Consider the following 21,312-nt stretch of genomic DNA (forward strand, 5'->3'; position numbering starts at 1 on the left):
GGATTTTCCAAGTATTTTCCGAAGTGTGCACATAACCTTCATTCTTTGGACGGACGATGGAATCCATCCGTGCATAGAATGGAGTCTATATAACGGGCGGAGACGCGTCCGCCACATTCCCTGAGCAGGCACGAGCGCTGGATTCCGCAACGGATTTTCTATCGATTTTCCGAAGTGTTCACATAATCTTAAATTAGAGCAACAGGGGATCAGTAAGGTGAGCATTGTTTTATTTAATTTTTTTATTTATTTAAGTCATTATGGGTTTTTAAGTCTTATACAGTCCAAAAATAATGACTGCTTTTATACCAATGTACAGGATTCAGAGAATTAATAAACAATATAACAATAATAAAACAAATGAACATGAGATGATTTTCTTCTGTTCCTATTTCTTTCCGCAGAATGACAGTGGTCAGCTTCTTTGTTCTCTTACTCAGCTGGGGATCAATGGGACTAGAGATGGCCACCGCTGTGGTAGGTTTCTATACATTTAAAGTAGTAATGTTTAATATTGTCTTCTGAGTCTACACAAAATGTGATCTAATCTGTTATAATAAAGAGTCAAAATATATATTACAGTATATCACATTGTTACAGAAAGAGTCAAATGGCAAACACGGAAGTTGTTTTTTTGTTCCACTCATGTAAATTCTTTTATGGAGGGAAAAAGTTCTTCACTCACAAGGGGCAGATAGAACTTTCTGCCTGTGTTTCCAGGTAAAGTTCCAGTTGATAGACTTAGGCCTTAGATCCCTTTCTGTGGTTAAAAGGGTGATCTAGAATTATTTAAAGAAAACACAGCTACATTCTTGAATAAACAACGGAGAGGTACTGTTTCTAGAAGAAAGTGGCCATGTTTTTGTAAGCCTGCAATACCATATTCATCCTGAGGACAGGTGTTGCGCTATTGTTTGGAGAAAGCAAACTTTTTTTCTAATCCTAGACAACCCCTTTAAAACGACTCTGTACCCACAATCTGCCCCCCCCCCCCAACTTCCAAACTGCTTGTATGATCAGATAGCTGCTCTTAATCCAAGATCTGTCCTGTGGTCCATACAGCAGGTGATGCAGTTATATATTCCTAAAGAAAATTGGTGTTGCCTAGAGTGTTTGTGCCCTAGGCTTGCACCACCTCACTGTCTCTCCTCCCTGCCCTCTCCATCATAAGGAATGACCCTGGGCAGGATTTCCCCTATTCATCACCTGTCTGAACACGGCACATGTTGATTGCCACTCATCACTCTACATTTTTGTATATTTATTTTACAAACAAGATATATTTTTCATTTCATTGTAACAATCTGAACTATTATATAAAATCTCTATTACAATCCATATTCTTAACTGGTAAAAACAATAAATATACCAAGGAGTGAATACTTTCACAAGGCAGTGTATGGCAGCGATAAATTGTCGGCAGTAAAGAAGAATTACCTACAATGTGGTGCCCGAGGGAGCCTAAACCCCCCCTGCCACATGAGAAGCCATCACTATTATAAATGGCATATGTTAGGTGGAGGCCCTGTTGCAATTTTACACTGAGGCCTTAGGGCCTCCAGTTACGTCTCTGCCAACCACAATGGAATTGTTTTTTTGTTACCGTCTGGAGATGCTCACTTTTTACACATTAACAGATTTGTAATAAATCTTTGACTGAATACATGTCATTGACAATCAGAGCCTCCAGAATCCAGGCAGCGTATCCCTTGTAGACAACCCCCTGGAGTGTCCGCTAAACTGGGGATATAAGCCTAATCCTGTTTTTTGTATGAATCAATTGTCAGCGAGTGTACTGTGCCTTTCATTTGCTCTCTGCTGGAGGGTCCTCCCGCCTCTCGCCCCATTCTCCGTCCTGCCCGCTTGCCCATCAAGTCCTGTGAAGCGAGATAATTTAATTGGTGTATTTTCTGTGCTGGGTCAGTGGTTCCCCCGCCCCTCGCGCTCTGTCACATCTGTCAGCTTTCATTAGCCTCCAATACTAGGTATTAATGCAGTTCTGCTGAACCAGAAGCCCGCTGCCCAATTCACAGACACCTCCTCGGGCTCCCCCAAGCCATGCTTAACTCTCTATGGGGCTGGAGTTCAAGTTCATTACTATTATGGGAATAGTAAAATGAAGGTGGTTTCAGTCAATGCAAAGTGAACTGTGAGAGCGTCCGTCTGCTCGGTCAAGTGGGAAAACAGCGGGATGAGATGTTCTCTACCATGCAGAGCGCACATAGCTATGGATTCAAGAATTGCCTAGTCAGCTCCTATTCATTGTATGGTGATGCCTTGTTTTCCATTCCTTAAGCAACTAGTAATACAGAGATATAGTATATATTCATGCCTCCATTCATTCTCCACATAGGCTAAACGGATAGAATCACGGAGCAAGCTTGTATTCCTAGTGTAATAGTTCCCAACCTGTGGCTTTTCTTCCAAACTACAACGCCCAGCATAACCCTTTATAGAATCCGGCTTGCTTTTAACTCCTTCAGAACTAAAGGATTATTTTGTCATTTAAACTTTAACCGTAACTTTCGATTTTTCTGTCAGTGTAGCCATAGAGCCACAAGTTGTTTTTTGTAAATGGATTTATTTAATGGTACGTATCATGGCCCGGGGGTTTACTACTGTCTCAGCACTAAAATTCTGTCCAAAAAATGGTGCATGGAACTTTTCTACACATGATGGCTTGGTTCACACCCTGTATTTTTTTGCCTATTTGTGGCCAAATAATATCCGTTACTTTGAAATCACGGACTTCATTGCAAAACAATAGTTATTTGGCCTCAAAATGATGGACATCCAAAAAGACATCCTAGCATTATTATGCATTTTAAAAAACTTTTCTGAAAAAGGGGTATGGGAGTGGGAGTGGCCTAAGGTGCTACACATTACACCAAAAATGCACCAAAATCTAGCCAAAGTCTGTTGCTCTTTCAGCAAATTAATAGCGTCAATTTAGAACAAACAGAACGTCAGAATGTCCTGCTTCACGGTAATTTATCTTGTGAATTGGAAGTCTGCTTAAAGTGTCACTGTCGTGAATTTTTTTTTTGCAGAAATCAATAGTCCAGACGATTAAGAAACTTTGTAATTGGGTTTATTAGCCAAAAAATGCATTTTTATCATGAAAAAGCAGTTTGAAGCTCTCCCCCCTGTCTTCATTGGTCTAAATAAAAGACCAAAACAGGACAAAAAAGAGTTAATCTACAAATCCCTCACCCTTTATCTCCTCTGACAGTCACCACTGACCTCTCTGAGCTCTGATTACAGCTGTCACCCAGCTCAGTGCCTGTAATCCTCTGTTATCTGCTTTCTGCTGTTGGCTAACTCCCTCCTCCCTTTTCCCCCCTCCCTAGAACAGACTGGGTACGTCTGATGCAACAAGTCACAATTTCCTGATTTTTTGCAGTGGATAAAAAAGTGGAGGGAGAGGGGGACCTGGGAAAAAAGCTTTTTAAATGCAGATAATGGCATATTTGGCTAATAAACCCATTTACAAAGTTTCTTAAAATCGCCTGGTCTATTGATTTCGGCAAAAAAAAAAAAAAAAAAATTATATATATATATATATATATATATATATATATATATATATATATATATATATATATATATATGTACGACAGTGACTCTTTAAGGCTATGTTCCCTCTTTGGGAACATATCAGGCAAAAGCGGCCCTCTCATTATATAGATGGCCACAAACAATGATCATATTCTATATTACGAGGCAGCTGCCATTTACTGCGATGTTCCTGAAGTGATAACATAGCCTCAAGCTTGTTCTAGTACATCTGTGCCAATGTGCTGAAAAAAAAAAAATTATGCCAAAAATTTTACTTTATTTCTTTTATACCATATTCACACATTAGGGGAGATTAATCAAACATGGTGTAAAGTAAACTGGCTCAGTTGCCCCTGGCAACCAATCAGATTCCACCTTTTATTTTTCAAAGATTCCATTGTTATGTTATGTTCAGCCGTTTTGTCGATTTTTAAGCAAAAACAGCGGACAGGGACAGAATCTGCTATTTTTTGGCTGTTTTTTTTTAAAAAAAATATCATGTGTGTTGTATTTTTGGTCATTATGTATATACGCAGCAATGCCAATTGTTTCCGTTTATTGAACATCCATTGGTGTAAAACAAATAGGCCCATAATGATTATATTGCATTAGGGGTTCTCCTCTAGTCAACCATATTTGATACAGAGGTCAGAATTAAAGGGGATTCTGTGATTTTTTCTTTCTTTCAATTCAACTGGAGTTAGTAAGGGCCAGATTTGTACTTTACTTCTATTAAAAAACTCCAGTCTTCTAGTACTTATCAGCTGCTGTATGTCCTGCAGTAAGCGGTATATTCTTTCAAGTTTGACACAGTGCTCTCTGACGTCAGGAACTGTCCAGAGCAGTAGAAAATCCCCATAGAAAACCTCTCCTGCTCTTTAGAATGGAAAGACTCCATCACTTTTTGCAGGACATACAGCAACTGATAAGTACTGGATGACTTTAGATTTTTTTAATGGAAGTAAATTCCATTAAAGTATACATTTTAATCAAATTGCAAATATTTTTGAACATTGGATTTCCTTCTCTTACTGCACAGGGGCTGAGTGACTTTTGCTCTGATCCAGACGCATATGTGTTAAATCAAACCCAAGTGGTTACAAATATCAGTCCAGGTAAGACAAAGATCTAAACATTTATGACTGCACAATGACCATTGTTTCATGTTCATCCAGCTATTATATTCCCAGTATGTCTTTTTATTCTTCTGTGTCCTCATAGCTTTGATGCTAAACAAGATCCTGATCTGACCCTATTATACAATGTATAGAGCTGAGTGGATTGTAAAGTTGCATTGTTGGTTTCTTGTGTATGAACTGCCATACTCTTTTGTTGTCAAGTAACACAAAAACATTACAGCGAGCCAGAGATCATCCCAGGAAGGACATGAGACATGAATGGGATATTGTTTCAGTTTTATTGCATGTAGCCAAAACACAAATTTACATCCGGATGGGGGCTGCCAGAATTCAATGTAGTGGAAATAGCAGCAGATGGTTTACAAATGGGGTATATATATATATATATATATATATATATATAAAAGGATTTTTTAAACTGTGACAAATGTAACACATGAGTGGAATAGGGAAAAAGAAGAATAGGGGAAAAGAAGAGGTGATTGGGTGATTGTTTGTGGTGGATCAGTAGATTATTCTTTCAGCTGTTGTGTATGAAGTGGCTAAAGCCACTTTCATTTATTGACACCTTTGAAAGGCAGTTTTTCTTTTTGCTTATTATGGTGCAAAAAAAATATATATTTGTAGGCCTCTATAAAACAAATTCTTACTTTTGCTTCTACAGCCTCTGCAATTTGCTTTGTGAGCTTTCTTTTGTCTCTATGCTTGTACACAATCGATATTCTTCACTGCAAGCTACAGTACCATATCTTTTTGTGCTTTCCTCTCTTTCTCCAGCCTGTGCGAGCTGTCCTCCAAGGTTTCTCTCCCCCCTTCTACTATATGAGCTGGTGTGTAACCCCTCCCTACTGCTGTCTGTAACACTGACCTTTCTATGAGAAGTAGAATTCAGGAAACAAATGAACAATAGGAAAATCAATGCACAGGTCCCTATAAACTTTAGGCTATGTTCACACTACGTAAAACCACGGCCGTAGTACTTGCCGCAGAACTACGGCCCTAGTTTTGAGGAGTTGAACATAGCTTTATTTGCAATAAGATAAGATTTTTCCGGCGGCGTATGGGATCCCGGGCCGGAGCGTATACGATGTGTGTACGCTCCGGCCCGGGATCCCATACGCCGCCGGAAAAAAACTGACATGTCAGTTTTCTGCGGCCGGAATTCAGTGAATTCCGGGCGCAGAAAGACCTGTCAGTTCACACAGTGAGGCGAGCGGCTCCGGCCGCTTGCTTCACTGTGGGCTATGGGAAGCTCTGATGCAGGCGCGTGCTGATGCGCCCGCATCAGAGCTCTACGGCCGGAAAGATCGCCCGGCCAATACTTAAGTACCGGCCGGGATTATCAAGGCTGAGACCGGCTGTTCCGTGACCCAGCTGGGGTCACGGAACAGCCGGGTGTTCACATAATGTGAACATAGCCTTAAAGAGTAATATTAAAATAATAAAAATGTTAAATGAATGCATTTTGTGTAAAATGGCACTGTGATCATGGGGTAGAAGTGCTCATTTGAGTGTTTGTTCTTTAAACTGTGTCTCCTGCAGTGAAGAGAGCCAAGTACTTCTACGCCATCATTTTAGTGAGTGACCAATCAAATATTTTTGTGCGGCAGCCTCTACTGAATCTTTTTGTACAATGGAGGATATTTTCAATACTTATGAGGTGTTAAGGTGCCCATGCACTTTATTCTAAAATCGACCAAGCCCAGTTGACAAAGTTGTACTGGGACCTCCTGACTCACAACAGATAATAAGAGATAACTGTCAAGGTTAATTCGGCCAATTTGTGTTTTTGGATGTATAAAGGCACATTTTGTCTGGACCTATGCAGTTCTGTATAGTATGTTGTATCAGCACACTGTTCGCTTTGACTTGTACTCTATAGGGATAGGGAAGAAGAAGTCTAAAACTCATCAGATCAGTTCCACCACCTCTACTCCTCAAAATTTCCTAACTCCTACAATTCTGTTTATTTCAGATATTTTACAGTATTACATCTCCTGTAACCAGGAAGTCACAAACCCCTTCCGCCAGGTACAGTTATCTGTCATTCATGCACATGAACTTACTTAACAGCAGTCTGTAGTTCCCCTTTTTGTATATACTGATGCTCTGTAAATGCTTAGACTATTCCAAATTTACTGAATAAACATTTTAGTATAAACTATTAAAAATTACTATTAAAATGAGGGTAGGGGGCAGCTACAGAATTCTACACAATGTTTAGTAAAACAGCTTAGGTAGGAAAGGAAGACAGCAGGAACCCCCAACTGTTGCAAAATTACAATTCCCATCATGTCTGGACAGCCAAAGCTTCTAGCTTATGATGTAGTACAGAAGCACCATATGACATGCACAGCCAAAGTCATAGCATGTGCCTCTATACTGCTTATTGTTGCCTGTGATGTAACATTTTGGTGCTATTGGTTTAATAGCCTTGCAAAAGAAAGTTATCTAACCAGAATGTATGCTTTGTACATCTTTATACACCCATTACACTCATTGTTGTATACAGAGGCTGACCATGTCACAGAGAGCTCTCTCCAACATCCATCCTCAACTTCATGGATTGGAAAGGGAAGCAATACCACAATTTCCAGCAGCAGAGGTAAGATGGTACTGGTTAAGAACGCTGTCTTAAGATGGAATAAACTAATGAGAACTGTAGTTTTCATCTACTACATTATGTAATGTCATCTCCTCATTACTTCATCTCTTTACATTCCAGAGACACTTACTAGTGGTCCAAGCCATGCTCAATACAACAGAGGGGAACTTTCACCATCTAGTAGCTCTGTTAAACTGTCGGGGGCTCCATAAGGTAAGAAAACTCAGAAAGTAGCTGTGTAATTCTGGGTAACTCTATGTAACTATATGTGTGCCTAGTTTATTACTATGACGAAGGTGGGGTTTCAGAATAGTAAGTTATTCTCTTTTCTCTTCCTTCCTCTCTCTCCTACAAGAATATCTAGAGCAAGACATCCCCAACCCAAGCCCTTCCTTTTTTAATCTTTATTCTACAACTGTTTTATCTTTTCTATGTGCAATGATGCATGTATTATTGTAAATCTCATTTGTCTGTATACAGTGCCAGATTTACAATGCCAATATTAACTTTGTTGTCATTTAATGAGTTACAACTTTGCATTAACCCTCTAAAGCTTAAGGGAAGGGCAATCTTTCTGCCATGACTCCCTAGAGGTTTCCTCCACAGAGGGTTTTTCCTCTCTTAAGTGTTGGAGGATGAGTCAAACAGTAGCTTTGTTTAGCACAATTGTCATAGTTCTTACTTGGACTGGCAGTTTTAAGTTATACATTCATTGCATTGATTTAACTATGCAAAAATGTGTAAATAAAAAAGTAAATATACTTCCACAGCTTTGGTTTTGTGGTTCAGGAGTAAGGGGGAAGTTGTAGTCAAGTTATGGTGTACTCATTTCAACTAACAGAGAATGCTAATGCTCATGGTGGTGCACAGGCTGAGCATTGGAAGTTACCAGCCTTAAAGTGATATTGTGTACCTCTTATAGTGTACTTTTTATAGTGTTATAGAGTTATACATTGAATGTGCAGCATCTAGGCTTGTGGATGGTGTGAAGAACTACACAGAGAGTAAGGGTGTGACAGTATTACTTTGAGGATGTCATAATGGTAATATCCAGGAGCTGACACGGTAAGGCACAGGAGTGAGAATCATTGGTGCCCTTAAAGTGTACTGACTTTGCTAGAATGGCAAGCCAGAACATCCCACCCCTTTGTTGCTATCATGCCAGGTGCTGTATGTCAGACAGCTGAGGATCTCACAGTGTTCGTAAATCCCAGTGGCTTAGCACTGCATCTGACTCCTGTGATTGTTTTGGTTCAGTGATTTAAATAAAGCTGTGGCCATTTTTATCACCAAGAAGTGTTTTGTACCTTAATTTATAGAATGTGTTTAATGTCGTTGGACTGAATAGTTATGTGTGGTGCCAATTCTGGAAAGCAGTATTGTTTTTTTTTTTTTTTTTTCTAACCCTGTACAATCCTTTTAAGTAAATATATGACAGATGTACTGCCATAAGATTTACTGGATGTGAAATAATTTTGAATATGTATGTATAATTTTGATGAAGATGTAGCAACAATATTAATGTTAACATACTATTACAGTATATGCCTGTGTGATGAACTTCTGACTTTTAATTCAGGACTATGTGGACGCCCTCAAAGGACTCTGTTATGATGGCATGGAAGGAATCCTATTTCTTTTACTGTTCTCCTTCCTTTCGGCTCTTTCTTTTACTGCCGCTGTATGCAGTCTTCCCCGTGCATGGAAACGGTTTCAGAACAGGTACGTAGCACCCCGGGAGTTGCCTAACTTTCATTACATCCTTAATTTGTGATACTGCCATCCTTCTTGATTCATGGTTGGTGTGGTTAGCACTGCCACGTATTCTACCATGACTGACTGCCATTACCCAGACATTCTTTATCTAATAAATGAAAGTGCAGTCATCTCCCAGATTGCTTTATTAATGCAGACTGGGATTATTAGATTAAAGGATGAATGGCAATGTAGTTTTACGCATATGTAGAGCATTATAAGACAAACCAAGGTCACACAGGATCCTTGAATTGTAGTATTTTTCTGTTATTTGGCTCTATTCAGTGATATTTTATAACACATGATACGATAGACATCTTCTTGGATACAGAAAAGATGCTTCCTTTAAAGTAATTGCTAAATTATTGGAATCACCGACCATTAAAGAAGAAGTTCGGGGTTGTCTTTTTTTTTGTTTTTGTTTGTTTTTTCAAAATAGCCAGGGAGGAGGTGGCTGAACATAACAACATACACCTACATTACAACATGCGGCTGCTGACTGGCTGAGCGGGTCTTACATGCATGACCTGGGTCCTCGCTCAGTCAAGGAATCGGCCGGGGGACTAAGAACTGGAAAGGAGGACAGCGGACCCCAGCGCTGGAGCCGGGGAGGTAGGGCATGTTGTTATGTTCAGCCACCTCCTCTCCGACTCTTTTGAAAAAAAAGGCCAACCCCTGACTTCGCCTTTAAAGAGGACCTGTCTGCTATCCTGTCATGTCTGGTTTAGTGACTGCTAGTAGTAGTAATAGTCTCCCCAAATCGACAATTCTAAGGCTAGTCTGTGTTGTGCCGCCCCACTGTTCCCACTAGAAATATGTAAAATTAAATGACTGGGTGTCACCATTCCCCTAGCTGGTATGATGCTAGGACATATAATAAGGCTAGGTTGCTAACACCTAAAAGTGGTTCTCTGACACTGAAACCTATTTTAAACTAATGGTGCATTAAGGGCCCATTTACACAGAAAGATTATCTGACAGATTTTCTGCCAAAGATTTGAAGCCAAAGCCAGGAATGGATTTGAAAAGAGGAGGAATCTCAGGCTTTCCTTTATGACCTGTTTCCTGTTTATAGTCTGTTCCTGGCTTTGGCTTCAAATCTTTGGCAGATAATCTGTCAGATAATCTTTCTGTGTAAATGGACCCTTACACAGAGAAATTTATCTGATAGATCTTTAAAGCCAAAGCCAGGGACAGACTATAAACAGAGAACAGGTCATAAAGGAAAGAAAGATCTATCCTCCTTTCAAATCCATTCCTGGCATTTCTTTTATTACCTTGCTGTGATCTTTCAGGCTTTGCTTCTGTTGTAAACTGTCTGCTCTGTGGTCTTCATTGGGGGTTTGGATGATCACTAGAATGACTGAGGAGAAGCGAGCAGCTTAGTGCACACTTCTTCTCACTAGTTCATGAGACTGGTGGGGGTTAGAGATGAGCGAACCTCCAGCATGCTCGAGTCGATCCGAACCCGAACTTTCGGCATTTGATTAGCGGTGGCTGCTGAAGCTGGATAAAGCCCTAAGGCTATGTGGAAAACATGGATATAGTCATTGGCTGCATCCACGTTTTCCAGACAACCTTAGAGCTTTATCCAAGTTCAGCAGCCACCGCTAATCAAATACCGAACGTTCGGGTTCAGATCGACTCGAACCCGATTCGCTCATCTCTAGTGGGGATATCAACACCCCCACTGACCAATCAAAACTCTTAACATGTCCCTGGGGTCTGTAAACGTTTTTTTCAAATGGCCCTTTAAAACAGCCATGTCAGAGAGCTGACCGATACTGTCCAAAAAAGCATTAATTCTTCATATCCAGAACTAACAATTATAGCCTATTATTAAAGTACAAGATCTGTACAGAGAGGTTTGGATAGCCATCTAAAGTTGATGGATTGTATTGAGGAAAAGCCACATATATTAGATCAGCAGATAAGCTGTTTGGATGAATCATGGCGCTCATGCCAGCGCTACAGCCTCTTCAGTGCTCACTTCTGCTCTTCCATGCATTGCTGTACTTTTAGTATTGTCAACCTCCACTAATGAGGCAACACTGCCATTCGTTGTACTGACATTACATAGAGTACAGCAATGCGGGGGTGAGTTACATAAACATTGACTAGGCCACAGTGCTCACACTAGCGCCATGGCCTCTTTAGCATATGATCAGTGGGAATGCCAGGACTCGGCCCTCTGCTGATCTAATAGTGATGATGGCCTAATATGCAGGAAGGCTGCATATGATGCTCAGGGAGGTGAAGGTTAAAATACTCTCTTACCTCTCTCACTCTGCCCTGACCCCAAAATACTGGAGCTCTGGTGTCTGGAGCACAGCACTTCCAGGTCTGTAGGCGATATGTCACTGACCCTCTCAGCCAATCAGTAGTCACAGTGGTGTGTCCTGCTTCAGCCCCTGGTTGGCTGAGCGGGCCTGTGATGTATTGTCTACAGTCCAGAAGTTCTGTGCTGCAGAGAGCAGAAATCCGGGATTCCAGGGATGGATGGGAAGCGAGGGAGGTGAGGATCATGTGTAAAGTAAGGTCAGATTGTACACTCTCTTTAAGGGTGCGTTCACACGTACAGGATCCACAGATCTGCAGCAGATTTGATGGTGCAGATTTGATGCTGTGTTCAGTTATTTAGAAGAAATCTGCTGCGGATCCGAAGCAGAAAATCTGCTGCGGGTCTGGTACGTATGAACGTATCCTAAAGGGGTTATCCAGGATTAGAAACACATAGTTGATTTCTTCTAAAAACAGCATCACCCCTGTCCTCGGGTTGTGTGTGGTATTACAATTCAGCTCTATTCACTTGAATGGAACCAAAGTCAAACTGAGGATAGGAGTGATGCTGTTTCTGGAACAAAGCGGCCATGTTTCTCTAAGCCTTGACAACCCCTTTATGCGTGTAAAATATGTAACCACTAGCTGAGTACAATAGGTCTTGTCTTTGTTACCAACACTTTTGGACTGAATAATTTTTGGACTGAATCAGTCATCATGAACATGAAGAAGTATATCATTTGTATATCCATCTGTTACTTCTCATGGACAAGCCTATAAAATGAATGAGTGATCATGAAGTGCAGGGAGGTAAAATGTTTATATATTGAAGCACAGCTCTAGTATATACACTATATAATGATGTATAATAATTTGCATATAGAGGATCTTGCGGCACGACCATTGCTCACAAAAATGGCTAGTAGGGAAAGCAATCCTATACAATGACCTATATTCTGATCTAACTAACATTGTTCACAGATGCAGGGACCAAAGCAATGTACATAGATAGACAAATGGAATCTGTGTATCTATAAAATGACTTTTGTATGGTGTATATGGTGTATATAGAGAGGATGTAACATTGTATATGAGATGCAATGGACGTGTCTAAAGGAGATAGGTCAGGTTAGGCTATGCTGCCATACGCCGTCACATAGCCTAGAGCTATGTGTGATATTTGGTTGTATACATATATATATATATATATATATATATATATATATATATATATTAATAGGAATCTGTTTCTTCTTTGTTCCAGGGACCTGGATTATGATGATATGGACGAGGACGACCCTTTTAACCCCCAGGCACGTAGAGAGATGCTGCGCACGGCAGGCAGACCTCACCTGCCCAGTTTCTATAGTTACAGCAGTAGCTGCGGCAGCCACAACAGCCTGCGGGTCTCGGCCCCGCCTATTTCCAACGCCCCCGTCTCACAGTACATGTGAGTAGCCGCAGACACAGGCCGGCAGCCACATGGGGGCTTTTTTTTTTCCTTAAAAAAAGCCATTAACCCTATTAGGCCAATAAAAATCTTTCTATATTATGCCTTCAGAGAGAGCTGCAGTGTAATGCTGCTGTGCTCTGCACTACATGTTAGCACACTGCGGATGACTGGAGGAATTATTTCCTTATTGAGACAGAAACATCCCTCCGGCCTATAGTGGTCAGACTTAAGTGGGTTATTCAGGACTATGAGAAACACAGCTACTTTATTGCAAAAACAGCACCACCCTTGTCCTCAGGTTGTGTGTGGCATTACAATTCAGCTCTATTCTCTTCAGTAGAACTGAGCTGCAAAACCACAGCCAAACTAAGGACAGGAGTGATGCTGTTTCTAGAAGAAAGTGGCTATGATTCTCTAAACCTGGACAACCCCGTAAAGTATCCTCTGCAGAGGCTAAAGCTGGCCATACAAGATAGCTATCAGACAAACAGGCATTTTTCCACCAATTACCACTCCTAATCCCCCCTATACACCTGCATGCTCAGCTTGGCCAAACATGAATGTTCCCAAAGGGAAGAGGAGAGGAAGCTGCTGCCAGGGTCCTTTGCTTGTAACTTAAAGGGATATTCCTACCTGAAGAAGTTATCCCCTATTCGACCTCAGAGACCTTCATTGGTCTGGAGAACATAAACAATGTCCCTAGAATAAACAGAGCACATGCGCTCCATGGTGGCACAAAACATTGCAGAGGTCAGCGAATAGAGAGGGATTGTAGTGCTGGCAATGCATGGTCTGCTTTGTCTTTTACAGGAACACGTTTGTCCCCATTCTCTAGGGGTCCCAGCACATTGACTCCCACTGATCAGCTTTTTTCCTATAAATACAGGATAGCTTCTTCAGATAACAACATCACTTTAATATCCCTGAGGACAAAAAGATTGGTTTTCAACTGCCCAACCAGGGCTGTATTAACGACTGCTGCTGCCCTAGGCACTAAACCTGAAGACACCCCATCTTCATGCACCTATTGGCGATACTAGACCTAACCAATACCACCATACCACACCCCCCTGGAAAAGACACCAGATTTACTGGCAATTCTGATGGGGAGGAGGGAAACTAAAAAAATAAAAACAAAAAAATTCGGTTTTTTCTGACCCCCTGTTCCTTGGTGCTGTCCCCCTGCAAGGTGCTGCACTAGGCACCGGACCGCGGGTGCCTAGTGGTAAATACGGCCCTGAGCCTCAGGTGTCCCTCAAGGACTGCTTTTATTATGACGCTCAACCCCCAGCCCCACCCCCACCCCCTTATAACATTTCAGGATTTCACTATTGGACAATCAGGTCAACAGTCTGCGTCTTCTTCTGAAAAGACAGATGGATGTAAACATTATTTAAGAAGCGTGAATGCTAGGTTAAGGGGGTGTGAGTTCTAGACTTAAGGGGTGTGAATGCTAGGCTAAGGGGGTGTGAATGCTAGGCTAAGGGGGTGTGAATGCTAGGCTAAGGGGGTGTGAATGCTAGGTTAACCTTTTAAGGACATATGACGTACCAGTACGTCATATGTCCTCATTAGCACTTCAAAGCTTTGAAGCGCCGCGGTCCCGGGTGCCGCGTGTAGCCCGGGACCGCCGCTATTAGCGGGCAAGGTCTGATCGCCCCAGGGGGGCTTCTAGTATAAGTGTAAAAAAAAAAAAAAATTGTTGTTTATAGTAAAAAGCCCCCTACCCCAATAAAAGTCTGAATCACCCCCCTTTTCCCAGGTTTTAAATAAAAGTAAACAAATAAATAAATAAATAAACATGTTTGGTATTGCCACGTGCGTAATCGCCCGAACTATTAATTAATCACATTCCTGATCTCGTACGGTAAACGGCGTCAGCGCCAAAAAATCCCAAAGTGCAAAATTGCGCATTTTTGGTCGCATCAAATCCAGAAAAAATGTAATAAAAAGCGATCAAAAAGTCTTATATGCGCAATCAAGGTACCGATAGAAAGAACACATCATGGCGCAAAAAATGACACCTGACACAGCCCCATAGACCAAAGGATAAAAGCGTTATAAGCCTGGGAATGGAGCGATTTTAAGGAACGTATATTTGTTAACAATGGTTTGAATTTTTTATAGGCCATCAGATACAATATAAGTTATACATGTTACATATCGTTTTAATCGTAACGACTTGAGGAACATGCATAACAAGTCAGTTTTACCCCAGGGCGAATGGCGTAAAAACACAGTTCCCCCAAATAAAAGAAATGCGTTTTTTTTTTTTCAATTTCACCACACTTTGAATTTTTTCTGGTTTTGTAGTGTACTTAATGCAAAAATTCAGCCTGTAATTGCAAAGTACAATTAGTGACGCAAAAAATAAGGGCTCATGTGGGTTTCTAGGTGGAAAAATGCAAGTGCTATGACCTTTTAAACACAAGGAGGAAAAACCGAAAACGCAAAAACGAAAATGGGCCCCGTCCTTAAGGGGTTAAGGGGGTGTGAGTTCTAGGCTTAAGGGGTGTGAGTGCTAGGCTAAGGAGGTGTGAGTGCTAGGCTAAGGAAGTGTGAGTGCTAGGTTAAGGGGGTGTGAGTTCTAGGCTAAAGAGGTGTGAGTGCTAGGCTAAAGAGGTGTGAGTGCTAGGCTAAAGAGGTGTGAGTGCTAGGCTAAAGAGGTGTGAGTGCTAGGCTAAAGAGGTGTGAGTGCTAGGCTAAAGGAGTGTAAGTGCTAGGCTAAGGGGGTGTGAGTGCTAGATTAAGGGGGTGTGAGTTCTAGGCTAAAGAGGTGTGAGTGCTAGGCTAAGGGGGTGTGAGTGCTAGGCTAATGGCGTGTGAGTTCTAGGCTAATGGCGTGTGAGTGCTAGGCTAATGGCGTGTGAGTGCTAGGCTAATGGCGTGTGAGTGCTAGGCTAAGGGGGTGTGAGTTCTAGGCTAAGGGGTGTGAGATCTAGGCTAAAGGGTTGTGAGTTCTAGGCTAAGGGGTTGTGAGTGCTAGATTAAGGGGGTGCGAGTTCTAGGCTAAAGGGGTGTGAGTTCTAGGCTAAAGGAGTGTGAGTGCTAGGCTAAAGGAGTGTGAGTGCTAGGCTAAGGGGATGTGAGTGCCAGGCTAATGGCGTGTAAGTGCTAGGTTAAAGGGGTGTGAGTGCTAGGCTAAGGGCGTGTGAGTGCTAGGCTGAGGAGGTGTCAGTACAAGGTTAAGGGGTTGTGAGTGCTAGGCTAAAGGGGTGTGAGTGCTGGGCTAAGGGGGTGTGAGTGCTAGGCTAATGGCATGTGAGTGCAAGGCTAAGGGGGTGCTAGTGCTAGGCTAAGGGGGTGTTACAGCTAGGCTAGGGGGTGTGAGTGCTAGGCTAAGGGGGTGTGAGTACTAGGCTATAAGGGAGTGGGAGTGCTAGGCTAAGGGTAGTATGAGTGCTAGGCTAAGGGGGTGTGAGTGCTAGGCTGGGGGGGGGGGTGAGTGCTAGAATTAGTAATGTAAACAAGCTCTGATCTCCTAGATCGGCCCTTGTTTACTGAGCCTATATATATCCTTAGCGATGTCCGTGCAGCCCTTGCTGTAGATGGTAAATAACAAAGTATATACCTTACCTTTCCACGCTCCCATTGTTCTTCTAGCTTCTGTCCGCTCACTGTAGCCATCACTGGCACTTTTGAGCTGGTCTGTGAAGTGTCATGCCACTGAGCCAATCACTGGCCGAGATGGGACAGCGTCGGAGCCAGTGATTGGCTAAGGGGCATGTCATTTCAGAGACCAGCTTTGAAGTTCCAATGGCGGCTGTGGGCAGAGGGCAGAAGCGTGAAGGTTGGTATAAGGTTGGTTTTTGTACACAGCCGTCAACCGTCAATTGCTTTTGCACATAGCCATGTGCGCCCGGCGGACAATGGTTTCTTGGTTGGAATAAACGGCAACGATCAGCCGACGATTGTTTCATTAGCTGATAGTTGTCTTTATTACACAGAGCAATAATCTGACAAATTGGCCTGGTTTGGCAGATTATCGCTCGGTGTAATAGTACCCTTAGGCTCAGGGTGTGTGAATATGACGCCAAGACTGTGTGAATCGGGTGTGAATATGAAGCTGAGGGGTGTCTAATAAGTATTGGTGCTAGGCCGTGGGTGTATGATGTTAAGGGGTGTAAATCTGGCTCATGGTGTGACTCAGCCCCCGGGGGAGTGAATGCTAGGCTCAGGGGTGTAAATATAAGGCTAAAGGCAGTGAATATGAGGATAAGGGGACAGAGCTTAGAATTTTTTGAAGTGATGTTCACGCCCATTTGACCACTGAAGTCCAGGACAGTCAGACAAATAGAACAATTCCCATATCTCTTTAAGTGAAGGCTAAACTGGAAATTGTGTTAGGTCACTTTCCAGAAATAGATCTATTTTTGTCATATTTGTTATTGCAGACTGACTCCATTCACACAAATGACAATGATCTGCAACATAAAGCCCATGTGTGAGAGTGGCGCTGTGGAGCTTTTTCGGGAAAGCTTTTCATCCTTTACATATAGTTTCTGGTTTCACATTATGCAAAAAGAAATGTCCTATAGTCAGGTATAAAGATACCTGAGCGCAGGATACGGCAACATTACATAGACATACCCTAGAAAGCAGTGGAGGATGTCCTTGTTCTCATAAATGGATGCTTTTCCTGTTTTGTTATGAGCTTTTGTGTCTCCCCTTTGTTCTACTTGCAGGAATCAAAGCGGTTTGTTCAGTGGCAATCCTCGATATGAACATGTCCCATTGATTGACAGGCAGTCCCCGCCCCCTTCGGTAAGTGGGGATAATTTAATAGTTTTCTAGGTTATTACAACAGAGGTCCTCTCCTTAAAGGGGTTATCCAGCGCTACAAAAACATGGCCACTTCTCCCCCTACTGTTGTCTCCAGTTCAGGCGTGGTTTGCAATTAAGCTCCATTTACTTCAATGGAACTGAGTTTCAAAACCCCACCCAAACTGGAGAGAAGAGAGAGGGAAAGTGGCCATGTTTTTGTAGCGCTGGATAACCCCTTTAAGTAGCTATGGGAATGTAATGGGGAATTAAATAACTAGGAGTTATCCATATAGCAGCAGAAGTATTCTAGATAGATGAAGTTATCTGAAGCCTAATGGTTGTAACACATTTTGTAGCTGTCCACCACGTTTGCAGATTGCAGGACTGTAAGTCCAGAAAAAGTATAGTAAAACTTTATAGATAATTAAAATCTGATACAAAAGCCCACTACTATATATTATCTGTATAAGGCCATGTTCCCACTTTGTAAGACACCGGCCAGGCCACAGAACGGCCGGTGTCTGAAAAGATCTTCACTTCTGTTGAATCAGGATACGGGCGCATCCGTGCACGCCCACATCCCAATTCACCGCCGCACACTCCATTGTGTGAACTGACATGTGAGTTATTTGCGGCGCTGCTAGCGATCCTGGCCGGAGCGTGTGCTATGTGTATACACTCCGGACAGGATTCCCTCAGCCTGCAGCACAATGTTAAGTTCTGTATGAATCACGGCCGTTGTTGCAGTTGTACAACAATGACCGTGAGTAATACAGAACTTACGTTGTGTGAACATAGCCTGACTCTGTATCTTGTAAACTTTTCCTAGTGGAAGAATTTGTTTAGCAGAATTAGAAGACTGTTTCTGCTGATCAGCAGAGTCTTTTAAAAATGTTCATTTCTTGCAAAAACAGCACCTCAGGTTGTGTTTGGTATTACAATTCATATCTATTTACTTCAAAGGAGCTGAGCTACAAAAACCCAAACTCAAACTGAGGACAGGAGTGGCGCTGTTTCTGGAAGAAAGCATCCATGTTTTCCTAAGCCTTTAAAAACAAGGTGATAAATGTCTTATCATTGGGGGTATGACTAGAGATGAGTCGATCCGAATCCGAACTTTCAGCATTTGATTAGCGGTGGCTGCTGAAGTTGGATAAAGCCCTAAGGCTATGTGGAAAACGTGGATATAGTCATTGGCTGTATCCATGTTTTTCAGACAACCTTAGAGCTTTATCCAAGTTCAGCAGCCCCAGCTAATCAAATGCCGAACGTTCGGGTTCGGATCGGCTCAAACCCGAACCCGGTTCACTCATTTCTAGGTATGACCTCTAGTATCACTACTGTTCATGAAAATGGGTGTCCTGAGTGCTTCTGCTTGAATGGAGCAACAGTCAGGTTTTACTGTGTTTCTCCAAAAATAAGACCTACCCTGAAAAGACCTTGCTTAAAAGGGTTGTCCAGCGAAAATCTTTTTCTTTCAAATCAACTGGTGTTAGAAAGTTACATAGATTTGTAATTTACTTCTATTAAAAAATCTCGTCTTCCCATACTTATTAGATGCTGTTTTATTTTCAGTCTGAGACAGTGCTCTCTGCTGACATCTCTGGCTGAGACAGGAACTGTCCAGAGCAGGAGAGGTTTTCTATAGGGATTCATAGAAAACTGAGACAGAGTTCCTGTCTCGGCCAGAGATGTCAGCAGAGAGCACTGTGTCAGAGTGAAAATAAAACATTTCATGCATGACATACAGCAGCTGATAAGTATGGGAAGACAAGATTTTTTAATAGAAGTAAATTACAAATCTGACACCAGTTGATTTGAAAGAAAAAGATTTTCGCTGGACAACCCCTTTAATTCTGCAGGCTTTTTGGATCAGCTTGAAATATAAGCCCTAGTTAACGCCAGCTGCCAGACTTGTTATGCTCCATCCCCAACCGCTCAACATAAGCTGCAAGGGAGGCAGGAGTAGTTAGAAGATGCACAGTAGGGGGCATTGAATATGAGAGATAGAGGGTACGTCGGCCAACTACAGAGGGGGAGGGTGGTATACAGTATGAGGACTACCTGCAGAGTGAGGTATACAGTATAGGAGCCTAACAACAGTGGGACATACAGCATGGCAGCTAACTACAGAATTAAGTGGGGCTACAGTGTAAGGGCATACTGTGTTCCTCCGAAAATAAGACGTATCCCCGAAAATAAGCCCTAGCCCCGAACAGCCTAAGATACTGCCTAAGTGATATACTCAGCTATAGCCAGTCCTAAAGACTTTAAATGTAAAATATGTACATTCGACTCTCCCTCCATTTAAACAGGAGCATTTAGGATCAGTCTTTTGCATAATCATTTCGGTGTCTTAATTGTTGGACCACCTCCGACATTTATCACCCACCTACGGACTAGGATAGTTAAAGGGGTACTCTGATGGGAAAATTTATTTCAATGTAACTGATGTCAGAAGGTTATATAGATTTGTAATTTACCTCTACTTAAAGATCTTCCAGTCTCCCAATACTTATCAGCTGCTGTATGGTCTGTGGGAAATGCAGTTTTCTTTAAGTCTTACACAGTGCTCTCTGCTGCCACCTCTGTCCATGTCAGGAACTGTCCAGAGGTGTAGCAAATCCCCATAGAAAAAACTTTCTGCATCCTGCAGGGCATATAGCAGCTGATAAATACTGGAAGACTTGAGGTTTTTTTTTTTCAATAGAAGTAAATGACAAATATATAGAACTTTCTGATGCCAGTTGATTTTAAATATCCCCCCCTATAGTACCACTCTCTAGTCTTGCATGCAAATTGGGGGGGGGGATATGAATGCACATGCACAAGATATAGCTCCATTTTAATGGGAGACTCTTAAAATAATGGGGGGCCCCAATGATCAGCTAGTAGAGGATAACTTTATCTGCAGGGAAAACCCCTTTAGGTTACAAACACACTTGGCGGGTCTGCAGCGAGTCTCCATGCTGCGTTTTTGCAGCGAGACTCGCTGCAGATCCCGGCCCTATACTTTTAATGGCAGACAAACACGCAGCAGCGGTTCCCGATGTCTTCAGCAAGCCGGAGCGGGGACCAGGTGAAGTATATGCTCCAGCCAGCCGCCCGCAGCCCCGGCCGCCCGATCGCCCCCCCGCAGCATCGATCGCCCCCCCCCCCCCCGCAGCACCGATCGCTCGCACGCCCCCCTGCAGCCCCAGCCGCCCGATCGCCCCCCCCCGATGGGGGCTGCAGGTGGGCGATCGAGCAGCCGGGGCTGCGTGCGATCGGTGCTGCGGGTGGGGGGGGGGCGTGCGATCGGTGCTGCGGGGGGGCGATCGGGGCTGCGGGGGGGCGATTGGGGGGGTGTGTGCGATCGGTGCTGCGGGGGGGCGATCGGGTGGCCGGGGCTGCGGGCGGCTGGCTGGAGCATATACTTCACCTGGTCCCCGCTCCGGCTTGCTGAAGACATCGGGAACCTCCGGAGCCGGGATCAGGTGAAGTATCAGCTCCCGCGGCCGGGGGGTTAATGGGGTGGGCTGCAAACAAACTCGCAGCAGGGATGTACATCCCTGCTGCGTGTTTGTCTGCCATTAAAAGTATAGGGCCGGGATCTGCAGCGAGTCTCGCTGCAAAAACGCAGCATGGAGACTCGCTGCAGACCCGCCAAGTGTGTTTGTAACCTTAGGCAGATTTTCAGATCCATCATAGTAGGTAGTGAGAAGATTTGACAGAGCTTACATGTCCCTGGTCACTGATGGACACCACTGAATTTCTCC

At 42.9% G+C, this 21,312-nt stretch overlaps 1 protein-coding gene across 4 annotated transcripts in view; it reads left to right on the top strand.

The window, feature by feature from the left end:
* TTYH1 (tweety family member 1) overlaps positions 1 to 21,312 on the top strand; it is a 117,121-nt gene that overhangs the window by 91,229 nt on the left and 4,580 nt on the right. For 2 of the 4 annotated variants that reach the window (XM_069947678.1, XM_069947679.1), the window contains exons 6-13: positions 405 to 477; positions 4,598 to 4,673; positions 6,673 to 6,728; positions 7,210 to 7,302; positions 7,423 to 7,515; positions 8,882 to 9,024; positions 12,602 to 12,787; positions 17,476 to 17,554. In XM_069947678.1, the coding sequence (XP_069803779.1) occupies positions 405 to 477; positions 4,598 to 4,673; positions 6,673 to 6,728; positions 7,210 to 7,302; positions 7,423 to 7,515; positions 8,882 to 9,024; positions 12,602 to 12,787; positions 17,476 to 17,554 (799 nt within the window). The remainder of the gene's footprint in view (positions 1 to 404; positions 478 to 4,597; positions 4,674 to 6,672; positions 6,729 to 7,209; positions 7,303 to 7,422; positions 7,516 to 8,881; positions 9,025 to 12,601; positions 12,788 to 17,475; positions 17,555 to 21,312) is intronic. The other 2 variants (XM_069947680.1, XM_069947681.1) reach the window with 1 other exon arrangement.

The sequence above is a fragment of the Dendropsophus ebraccatus genome, chromosome 12, assembly GCF_027789765.1.
Source record: "Dendropsophus ebraccatus isolate aDenEbr1 chromosome 12, aDenEbr1.pat, whole genome shotgun sequence".
Taxonomy (NCBI): domain Eukaryota; kingdom Metazoa; phylum Chordata; class Amphibia; order Anura; family Hylidae; genus Dendropsophus; species Dendropsophus ebraccatus.